General features: G+C 47.7%; 1 protein-coding gene across 4 annotated transcripts; it reads right to left on the reverse strand.

Annotated features, from left to right (window-relative positions):
* Window positions 1–3,131: 3,131 nt before the first annotated feature.
* Window positions 3,132–10,831, reverse strand: LOC123150708 (uncharacterized). Of its 4 annotated transcripts, none has more exons than XM_044570544.1 (3): window positions 10,014–10,299; window positions 7,783–8,345; window positions 3,132–4,735 (listed from the first exon to the last, which is right to left on the reverse strand). In XM_044570544.1, the coding sequence occupies exons 2-3, from the start codon at window positions 8,334–8,336 to the stop codon at window positions 3,439–3,441; spliced, it is 1,851 nt and encodes a 616-aa protein (XP_044426479.1). In that variant the 5' UTR covers window positions 8,337–8,345; window positions 10,014–10,299; the 3' UTR covers window positions 3,132–3,438. The 4 variants fall into 4 exon arrangements, with proteins under 4 accessions (XP_044426479.1, XP_044426478.1, XP_044426480.1 ...); XM_044570543.1 differs by lacking the exon at window positions 10,014–10,299 and adding an exon at window positions 8,969–10,006; XM_044570545.1 differs by lacking the exon at window positions 10,014–10,299 and adding an exon at window positions 8,969–10,006 and having other exon boundaries at window positions 7,783–8,363.
* Between the last annotated feature and the right edge of the window lie 456 nt (window positions 10,832–11,287).

Genomic DNA, 11,287 nt, shown 5'->3' on the forward strand with positions numbered 1-11,287 from the left:
GTACTAAGCAGCGACGATTGATATGGGTCGGAGGAGAGAGCAATATGCAAGATGTAAATTATCTTTCTTCTTTTGTGAATTAAGATGTAAATTATCTGATGAGATGGCTATTGCGCCTGCAAGATTCCATCAACAATATATGTGTAAACTCGCCTTGTGTTTTTTTTTTCTTTCCTTAGAGTTGTACATACGTATGTAGGAGAGGGACATGCATGAACCCACGCCGGCCTAGCTAAGCCAGGATATGCGCGTCAATGTTCGTGTGTGGGTGTGATGTGATGCCATGCTATGCGCTATGCCAACATCATAAGCATTTCCTATCTACACTCCGCTAATGGTAGGTCATCCCTCTGAGCTGAGGTGAGCCCAGCCCAGACATAATCATACATTCATGCTCACAATTTGCAGGGCTTGACGGTGACATGCATGGTTAGAGACAAGACCTGCACTGCAGGCTACTTGGGTTTTCTATGGAGACTTCTTGTTTATGTCCAAGTCGTTTTTCCGACGTGTTGGGTTAATATTGGATGGGATACATCATGCATATATACCCGAAAGTGAGAGGGGATTCGAATGTACTTAAAGCGAATACGAATACATGGGCAATTATGTGTAGCAAAGCTGCACGTGCTACTTTATTTACGCAAGCTACACAAGGTGCTCATAGGGATAGGGTATGCGTGTGTGCGTTCATAGAGGTGAGTGTATGCGCGTGTTTATAAGCGCTTGCGACTGTACTGTGTTAAAAAAAAAGCTTCACGCAACCCTCAAGTGAATTTCACCCCAAGTGTACATAAATGCTAGCCAATTAAAAAACTATGCTCGCGGTTGACCAGTGAAATCGTGAAAACGAGATTGAAAAATATGAATTTCAATTCCGATGCTTTTAAAAGACAAAATTTAAGCACCAAATTTTTTTCCGCTCATGACACAGAATTGTCCTTTTTCCCAAGACCATCTACATGGGTACATGCGTATGTAACCTTTTGCGCGATTATTTTTTACATTAAAAAGCATCATCAGTTTCACTCTGGGCGGATACGCTCTTGAGAGCCAATTTGAATACCCGCATTCGACCCTGATAACTTATTTTTCAACGAGATGATTAAGAACACACATATGACTTTGCCTAAGGATAAGTCTCCCGATAAAAGAATCATCTCTTTTTACGTAAACCATCCACACAAGTCCATGTAAGCATCGACAACGAAGAATAAGGAAAATTGCGCCAATTTATTTAATCTCGACAAAAAATAAATATGAGCATTGACACTTAGAACTTACGTCCTGCTGTCCATAGGGCTTGTAGTTTAGTCTTTGTAAACACATCATGGAGTTCAAAGTCCAACCAGCCATCAACAACAACAATAATTAATCAATTGAATTTAATCGAGTTATTGGGTAGGGGAAAGTCGCACTTCTAGACACCCAACATGCAATTAGTCTTCTCCAATACGTCCCATAAAATTTTCTCCTTCACGCTTAGATGATTCAATGATTTTATCATTATGAAATGCGTGGATAACCACTCTCACTTGCAACAGGCCATAGCATAAGTTTCTTGACTGTGGACTTGGGCAAAAGAGACGTTCTTATCAAAGAAAAATATATGTGATGACATGATAATGACCAGGTCTAGATGCTCTTTCAACCTCAAAGTTGCATGTGTAAAGGAGTCAGCTCATCTAGATACAACCAAAGAAACAACATTTCAAATGTGTTGTACGAATTCAAGAAAGCACTAAATGCGAGAAGAACAATTTATAAATAACCGCACATAATCGGCGTTTGGCGTATGAAAACGAGCTTAGCAAAAAATTAATTGACTTGTTTGTGCTCCCTCTAGTGTAATTTTCTCCGTGTCTTTTTGCTCTCGGGTCTGCGTGTTACACGTCACCTCTTACAATAATTGACACAACTTGAACACTAATGACACCATCACTGTATCTGAGTTGACAATAGCATGGACAAAAGAAATATCAGTACTAAAGCATATCATTGTTCATATAAGCTAACCACAATTAATACGACTTGATGTGTACGTCGAGACTGCTGGACATGGACAGCTCCATGGACCTCCATATACGTCTGCTTCTTGGCCTACCATCACCATTTATTCCCTCTTTATTTTCCATGTTCTTGACTCTTCCATATATATTTCTCTGTATAATCGCCGCAATTTGTTATTTTGCAGCTTTTTTATGCTACTTTGTCGATTAGGATGAGCCCTCCATTGACTTTTTGATGATGGTTAGTTGATGAGGCAGAGAGATTCTCATGGAGCAGGTGAAGACAAGAACACAAGAAAAAGGATCAACTTATTCTAATGGAAGAAAAGTTTATCCTCCTCCCAACCCAACAAACTCTGAAAGATCAAGTAATAATAGTCACTTAATTTTGTCATGATGTTGTTCCTTTTTTGCAGGTAATATGGTGTACAAATGGTGCAGTGTGTCAGGGTCAAAAGGCAAAAGAGAAAACGAACAGAGCTTTCTTCAAGTACATGGTAATATTAGTAGTTATTTATCTCAGCCCTTGTAGTGATGCTTGTTTCTTGGTGGTTAAACATATGGGGTGCAAGTACACTAGAGCATTTGTTATACAGTATGTGTTATGCAATAATCAACTGACATACCAAAAGTAAAAAGTAAAAAAGAAATAAGATTACAGCACATGTTGTTGAGAACTTGAAATGCAAACCCAGATGCACCCACCCTTTGGCAAGAGTAGAAGGTCATTAGCATCAACAATTTGCAAGGGGCACCAGACAGAGACTCATCATTTGGCAAAACACAGATGTCAGTCATTAGCTTGGCATGATGTAAGAAAATGGCCATGATGTGCCCTGATAAAGATGTGTTTTCATGCAAAGTTTAGTGGAGTGCCTTGATAATGACATGGTCCTGTGTTTGCACGGTGCCATATGTTTTCATTTCTTCTTCAACCATAATGCTTTCATACAAAACCAATGGAAAAACACTCATCCAAGTTTCCAGAATGACAGATTTGCATATATGGCTTCGCCACAATGGTATACTAGAGTGAAAGAAGCACCAGGCAGATTGCAATCACATTTTCGACATAATCACAAAGCATGACTGCTTGAGAAGAACTTTCAGGGGGCGGGGCGATGAACAAAGAAAGAACCATATGAGATCATGCATCAGTTACAATTGTCTGTCTTCCAAGCAAAAGAATTTAACAACACATTAACAGAGCTGCTAGCACACTCCCTCTACGAACCACTATGTCAACATCATCATAATCATCATGCATCAAAGGGGCAGAGCACCGGATTAACAGTGTCACTGAGACATGAACAAGAAAGAAAAAACAAGAAAAAAAAAAGAAGAACAAATCATACCCTTCTCACAAGCACAACCCACCACAACAACAAATGGCGGCAAGCAATCTTTCTTTCCAGCCCCATGTAATCAATCATACCCTCCCCCTGGACTCGCCGGAGTCGGCGACGGCGCTCATGCCCTCGCCTTTCTCGCCCATCCTCTTGTCGTCCTCCATGCCCTTGAGATGCCCGGCGGCCTTGAGCGCCCCGATGTTGCTGACATTGCCGAAGATGAGCACGATGATGCCGAGGAAGCTGCCCAGGAACGCAGCAGCGAAGGACCCTCCTGCACGCCCAGGACCAGCAGACGCGACGGCGAAGCCGATCATGGCGCCCATGCAGCGGACGTAGGCGTACCAGATGGCAAACGCACCCTCCTTGCCCGGCGGTGAGGCGTCGAGCAGCAGAATGCGGCCGAACGAGTAGAGGATGCCGTTGGCCGTGCTCTGGACAAGGGCGATGATGATGATGTGGGCGGCCCTCCACCTGTGGCTCTTGAAGTAGAACCCGGCGCCGGAGACGAAGAGGGCGATGATGAACCCGAGCAGCTGCATGCGGACGGCGTCGGCGCGGATGATGATCTGGATCGGGTGGAGCAGCGGCAGCGAGATGAGCGGGAACAGGAAGTAGAGGATCCACAGCGCGAGCACGAGGACCGGCTTGATGCAGACGCCGCCAATGGCGTAGAGCGTGCCACTGGTGAAGATGCACATTGTGGCGAAAGATGACAGGAACACTGCCACCAAGCTTCCGATGGCCTGTGGGTAGCGGCCAATGGTCATGCTGTACTTGAGCTTGCTGATGAAGTTCGGCTCGAATGCGGTGGTGGGTGACGAGCTGCTGGGCCTGTTCGTGAAGAGGCCATGGCAGATGCCGATGAACCATATGAGGCCACTGAAGATGGAGACGACCCAGAGGCCGGTGAGCTGGTCAGTGCGCCTCAGCATGTGGTACATGAACGCAGCCATGAGGGCCGCGCCGATGCCGCCGATGGCGGTGCAGTAGAGGCTGAGCTGGCTGGCAGCAGCGCGGCGGCGCAGGACAAGGTGCTTGCCCGAGTCGTGAGCGGCGAGGCCACGGATCATCAGCCCGAGGTTGCGGGTGTGCACCGCCTCGGCGATGATGATGGACGCGGCAATGAAGAGGATGTAGAACAGGAACACCCAGACCGTCTTGAAGAAGCCGGTGAGCAGGCAGAAGAAGGAGCCGAACGACGTCGCGGCGATGAGGATGAGCGACTGGTACTGGCCCCTGTCGAGGTGGTGCGCAACCTGGGTGAGGAGCGGCGCCACGAGGAGGATGCCGATCGCCCACGAGAGGGCGCTCCAGCCCAGGGGCGACATGTGGGAGCTAGAGATCTCAATGGAGTACCTGGTCAGCCTCTGGTACCTGGCCACATTTCACAAACTTGGTGTGAGCAATTTGATGACATGAACATGCAGTACAAGCAAACATGGCATGACTGAATTTTGCATAGTAAAAACTTGCAAGTAAATAAGAACAATAATGCTGAGAAGATAAAACATGCACATTTCAACATAGTTCAAAGTGAAATTTACAGTGGTACCATACTCTTTCCATGGGTAGATGCAATGCAAGATGAACTCATTACACAAGGTGAAAAACAATTGTGAGTTGGGGTGTCAATGTTGACACATTTATGTATCAACAACATCTTGTTTGCCCCCATCAAGGGGCAGTTAGTTGGCCCTATGCAATTCAAGCATCTACACCCACCTACCAGTTGGCTGGACCTGCAGTTAGCCAGCCATCACCTAAAAAAATTTGCAGGTAAAAAGCAAAGAGCTTGTGCATAATTACAAGCGTTATCACCCTCTTTTCCTGTTCAAAAGGGCATAAAGGGGGAGAAGACCAGGCCCAAGAGAAGGGGGGCAAAAGCATGGGCATGCTTTCGAGCACTCATTTCCTTGGTCCTATCAAAATTGGGACAAAAGCAATGCAGTACTCACTAGATCTATCCATCACCCTAGAAAAAATGCACTCCCAGTAGTACATGGCTACTGCTATTTTTCTCCTACTAGGAAAAACATCACTCATTCCAAATGAAAATCGGTGCTGCTCAGTACTGGCATTTTGAACTTTGAAATGAAATACAGTATAGTAGAAGTATATGGGGTAGTAGTATCTTGTCTGTGTACTATCTGAAGCAGAGCATGGAAGCAAGTTTTGGTTCAGAGACCGAATTTAATGGGATACATAGGCATGCCCATAAATTTCACACTTATGGCCTCCCCTGCCTGCTTGCAGTACCATTCATGTTTTTCTACTGCTGCTCCTACTACAATCCCAACGTTACAAAAAGATTCATCCAAATGGGTTTTATTTTCAGAGACACCCTTGGGGAATCTCTTGTTTGACCTTATCCCCCCAAGAGAAATCATGTGACCCTCAGGAGGGCAGGGCTAACTGACAAAATATGGTGCAGTTTTTAATATGTGTAGGTAGATATATATAGGCAGAGAGAAAAATCCTGGGGAAATAATATTTAGCTGGAAAGAAAAGAAATAAAGGGAAAAAATGAGGATATGGGATGTTGGATGTGGCCTCATGACACTGAGCTATCTGCATCTAGGACCAAAAAACAGTGGCCATCTTTTGGAGCCTTGCACCAAGAATCTCTTATCTGCTTGCTACTGATAATAATGGAGATGCAAGCGAGGTAGCATGGAATCTCTGAGGTATCACGACGCATCCTATCATTTCTCCTATCTCCTAGGTATTTTCGTCGCATATACGCCGCAATATACGCACCCACGCACACCCTAACAGACAGGGAAAATCATATATCTGTACTTGCACACAGTAGCAGAAAGATGATAAATAAATCTGAAAAATGGGTAAAAACAAATACTGAATAATAGTGGGCAGAAGTACAGGCGAGATCACGGGATGCGGCAAGAGAAACGGCCAAAACAAATTGAAATCCGCAAGGCAAGGGAGGGCCTGGGCAAGGAGGGAGCACCATGCCTCCTCGTTTGCAGACAAAAACAATAACCTTTTTTATTTTGGGCAGACACTTGGGTAAGATAAGGAGGCCTTTTACGGTAAGGACAAAGAAATATCAGCCATCCAATCAGTAGATCTGATGGTCCAACGTGATCAATACTTGTCCAGCGAAGGAGTAGTATTTTTTCTCCGAAAGGCAAAATGGGCAAAGGGAAAAAACGCCTCCTGCACGAGATTAAAATAAAAATAAAATCCCGCACACAGAAAGGGTATTTTGGGGAGATGGAAATTTGCCCACCCCGGTCCATCCCCGATCCATCTAATTTTCTCTTGCAGATTCGCTAAAAAAAAATCTCTCCCGCACACACCACCAGTCGCTCGGCGGCGCACCCACCCACTGCATCTCCACACCAGATCCACTCACTCGGCTGCGCGCTATTCCAGGCCGCCGCCGGCAGCCAACTGAGCTCCTCCTCAGCTGCGCGCTATTCCAGGCCACCGCCGGAAGCCGGTACCTCGACAATGGAGACCGCCAAATGGCGGCGTCTACGACCAGATCGCCGGTAAAACCCGCGGCGCCGCCGGCCAGCGAGGCCGGGCGCCAAGATGGAGGCTATGGAGGGCGGACCCCGGCCCTTCTGTGGCGCTCGTTGGACTAGTACGGTTGGCGGCGGGGGGAGCAAGGTGCGGCCGCCTGGTTGCCTCCTGCCGTATCAGCAGAGGAGAAGCATCTGGGAGAAATTGCGGCGTCGGCTCTGGTGGAAGGCAGGTACGGCAAGCACCTGGCGTCGCTTCAAGAGTGGATGAAAAAAGGTGTTCCCCCATGTGCGTGCACTCCAGCTGCTGGCCGTCGACGAGGATCATCACCCACCGAAGACGTATGTCTCTCTCCTCTCCTCTGTTCATAGAAAGGGGAGCCACCGGCATGATGAGAAATTGCAGTTGGAAGTGAAATTTGATATTTTGAATCTCAAGTTTCTGTCAACTCTATAACAAGATACGTACTTGAAATTGTTGAATTAAATTCTGTTAACTCTCTTCTAATCAAAAGAAAAAAAAGATTTGAAATAGGGAAATACTAAGTGGAAACTGGGGAATTGCAAACAAGTCTTTGTTACAGACAGAAAAGGTGGCTTAGGGATGTGGCAGTGAACATTAGGAAAACTATTGCTAGATCACCACTTCTCAGTTTTTCTATAACAGAACCAATCCTTCCGTTAATAAATTTTTTCCATACTTCTTGTATGAAATAATAATTCATACAATTGAATAACTGATTGCTTAGCAAAAGGCTGTTGCAATGGTATTAGTTTATCTTAACAGTCCTTCTGCTGTTCAGCTCTGTTCCTTGCATGAATTTGGAAATGCAGATTATAAAAGGAATAACTTTGCTGCAGCTGGTCGTTGTAAAAGTTTCTCTATAGTAAGCTTTCTTACTTTTTTTTTTGCGGGGTAGTAAGCTTTCTTACTTGGATGTAGCAAGCCGATGATCTGTGTTCGGCCATACCTGCAATATTGCTCTCGCCATTGCATGGTCCCCATCAGTGATCACGGACCTGGGATGGTTCTGGTGCATCGCCTCCAAAAATGAATGGAGCAACCACTTATATGATGCCACGGTCTCGTCTGATACAATGCCGACCCCAAAGACAACTGTGCTGCGATGGTGGTTCAATCCAATGAATGGGACAAATGGCAAGTTATATTTGTTTACACGGTTTTCCATATTGAGCTCGATTTGCAGTTGAGCGTCACATCCACAACGAGAGAGTGCCCTTGGTTTCCTTTTCCGGTTGGACCTTTCAAAGTTTTTCAAGGACCTATATCCTTCTTTGCTGCACATGTACAACCTTTGGATTCTTATGCCTCCCTTGTTTTTCACATTGGCCTTCCTCACGCTGAACCCTTTGGCTTTAGCATATCTATTATAGAACTCGAAACCTTGTTCCTCGCTTGTGAATGTTTGACTAACCACCGTGTAATATTCTTCAGTTTCCTCTATGCTGACGTGGTGAGCATCCATGTTGTGTAACTGCCATCCACAAAGAAACTGAATAATGTTATTTAGGCATCTCCAGTGCCAAACTACATTATAAAAAATGTAAATCAAAGTACTTCTGCTACATACACCGGCAAGCAATTCCTGCTCTAGAGAATCATTGATAGCAACTTACAGCTTCTCAAAGAAGAAAAATCATCCTATGAGTTGGTTGTAGTACTGTATATCCTTCTGAGGAACAAGATTATTATTAGGAAAGGAATATAATCTCTACTGTACATTCCTTTGAGGAAAGAGCTGATTATTAGGAAAATATCAGTTTAGTGCAAAGCCTCAGATAGTAATCTTTATGTGCAGCTAAGTTTTCTAGTAGTTTGAAAAGTTGTGGTGCTTCTTTGACATGGTTTCCTGAATGACGGATTTGTACAACATTCTGCTATCAATGTGCTTTCGTGATCCTGGAGATTTCATGTTTCATAGGACAATTGACATGGAAATATACATCCTGCTATGATCTGGGACTAATCTATGTCAGGCCGTTTCATTACTTGTCAAGTAGTTTGCAGGATTCGCATGAGAACAAACAACGAGGACAAATAAAGCTACTAAGTAATGAAACGGCCTGACATAGAGAGTTGTTCATGTTCAAGCATTACCTTTCTGCAGGCCGACCAGCAGTGGTAGAGACGGATGAACAGGCGGAGCCAACGGTGACAGCTGATTAGCCGGCGGTAGTGCAGCGGCAAGTGGCGGCCACAGCTCCTGTTAGAGGCAGACGGAACGGACGGGCAGGAAGGTTCCGGACGTGGAAGGCACGGCAGCCGCAAGCGGCGGCGAGAGCCACGGGTCGGCTGTGGCGGACGAAACGGACGGGCAGGAAGGATCGGAGGCGGACGGCGCGGCAGCGACAAATGGCGGCGAGAGCGACGAGTGGGCTGCGGTGGCCGGAACAGACGGGCAGGAAGGATCCCGAGGCGGACGGCGCGGCAGCGGCAGGCTGCGGTGGCCGGAACAGACGGGCAGGAAGGATCCCGAGGCGGACGGCGCGGCAGCGGCAGGCGGCGGCGAGAGAGCGGCAATTAGGGCTTGGGTGACGTGAATGCAGGTGTAGGGGCCGATTCAGTGGGGACTTGCAGTTGATTAGTAAACTTTTTATCAGACTAAACTGCCCTTGGGCTAAGAGAAAAAAAATCTAATATAAAGTGCCTAGATTACCCTTGAAATCAACGGTGGATCTGTTCAAATACTAGTCTCTCCCGTGACTAGTAATTTGCACCGTAAAACCCCTCAGATAAGAACAAGCTCTTGGGGAAAATAGTGGTAGTACTACAAGAAAAATCACTGGCGCACAGCCCTAAAACTGAAAAGAAAGATTACTACTTCCCATAAAAAACATGGGAGGATTTTTTTTTCTTGCTTGTGTGTAGGCAAATCTGGCTCAAACTTGTGTGAAAGAGGAACAGGGGAGGGAAAATACAGGAAGAAGAAAACAAATCTGCAAATCTTGTGTGGAGGAGGGGAGCTGAAAGAAGCCTCCCCGAGAAACAGGAAAGGGTCCCCCAAATCTGGGCCAAAACCCCTCTAAAAACCACAAGAAACAGCCAAGAACTTGAAATAAACAGAGGAGAGAACCCAAAAAAATTCAAAACTTTGGGAGAGATGGGAGGGAGGGAGTGGGGAGTGGGATGTTGTTCTTCTTACATGGACATCTCGTGGACGGAGCAGGAGGCGCCCTTGACGGTGTACTTGGCCTCGGGGGTGAAGTCGGAGGAGGGGAAGGCGACCTGGGTGACGATGGCCGGGAAGAGCACCGGCAGCAGCAGGTGGGTGATGAAGAAGGAGCAGAAGCCGTAGAGGTACCAGCCCACCAGCTCCACCATGGCGGGCGGCTCCTCGGGCATCACGTACGCCGGGGCCGCCGGCTGCCGGTACGCCTCGCGCACCACCTGGATCTCCCGCGTCGTCTCCTCCGCCGCCGGCGGCTGGGCCCCGTTGCCGCCCTTGCCCCCGTTCCCGCCGCCGTTCTTGGCCATGGGGGGCGCGGCGACCGGGGGCGGGGCCACGGCCGCCTTCTCCTTGGGCGCCGCCGCCGACGCCTTCTCCTTGTCCTCCTTCTGCAGCGCCTCCCTCATGCTGCTCCGCGGCTGCGGCAATGGCTGCTCCGACATTGCTCCCGCCCTCCTCCTCCTCCTTTAAGCGGCCGCAGCAGGGGCTCCGCTCCAACGGCCGGCTAGCTAGCTACCGTTGAGAGCGAGCGAGCGAGCGGCGGCTGCAGCTACCAGCGGGCGTGCGTGGTGTGCGTGATGAGAGAGAGCGGCTGCGGGAAGGTGAGTGGTTCTTTTGAGGCCGGCCTGCTCCTCTCTCTCTCTCTCTCTCTTCTTGGGTTGAGAGAAGTAGAGGTAGAGAGAGAAATGGGGAGGGGAAAAGGTGGCGGATTTGAAAGCCGGGGATGCAATGGGGTTTTAGGTGTAGAGAGAGAGAGCTGTGGAGTGTGCTGTGGTGTGCTCTGCGTTGCCATTGGAGCCAGCCATGGCGGGGCTGGTTTTATGGGGGCGTGGGGTTTCTGCTACGGGGACCAAAGCCCCACCCAACCCAACCCAACCCAACCCATGGGCGGGCTGCACCACTGCTTGCTTGGAGGCGGGTGAGTTGGCCGCCGGGCCGTCGACGGCGACGTGCGGCGGCACGGCGCGGCGCGTATCAATGAACATGTGACTTCGGTGTACCTACAAGTGTACCAACTGATGGATTTTGTTTCCATCTTCTTCTTTTTGTTTATTTACTGTGCGTTTTCGTGTAATTTGCTGGTGTGGAAGGCGTGAAAGCGGAGTGAATCGCAATGCTGATGGTAGAGCATTCTGTGATGGCGACCACGGATGGCTGGCAAAGGGTGTATACAAATTTGGAGCCATGTAATGTACAGGAAATGGGTACAAGATTAGGGTTGGTTGGGCTTTGTAGTTATCTAACAAACC

The sequence above is a fragment of the Triticum aestivum genome, chromosome 7A, assembly GCF_018294505.1.
Source record: "Triticum aestivum cultivar Chinese Spring chromosome 7A, IWGSC CS RefSeq v2.1, whole genome shotgun sequence".
Lineage (NCBI taxonomy): Eukaryota > Viridiplantae > Streptophyta > Magnoliopsida > Poales > Poaceae > Triticum > Triticum aestivum.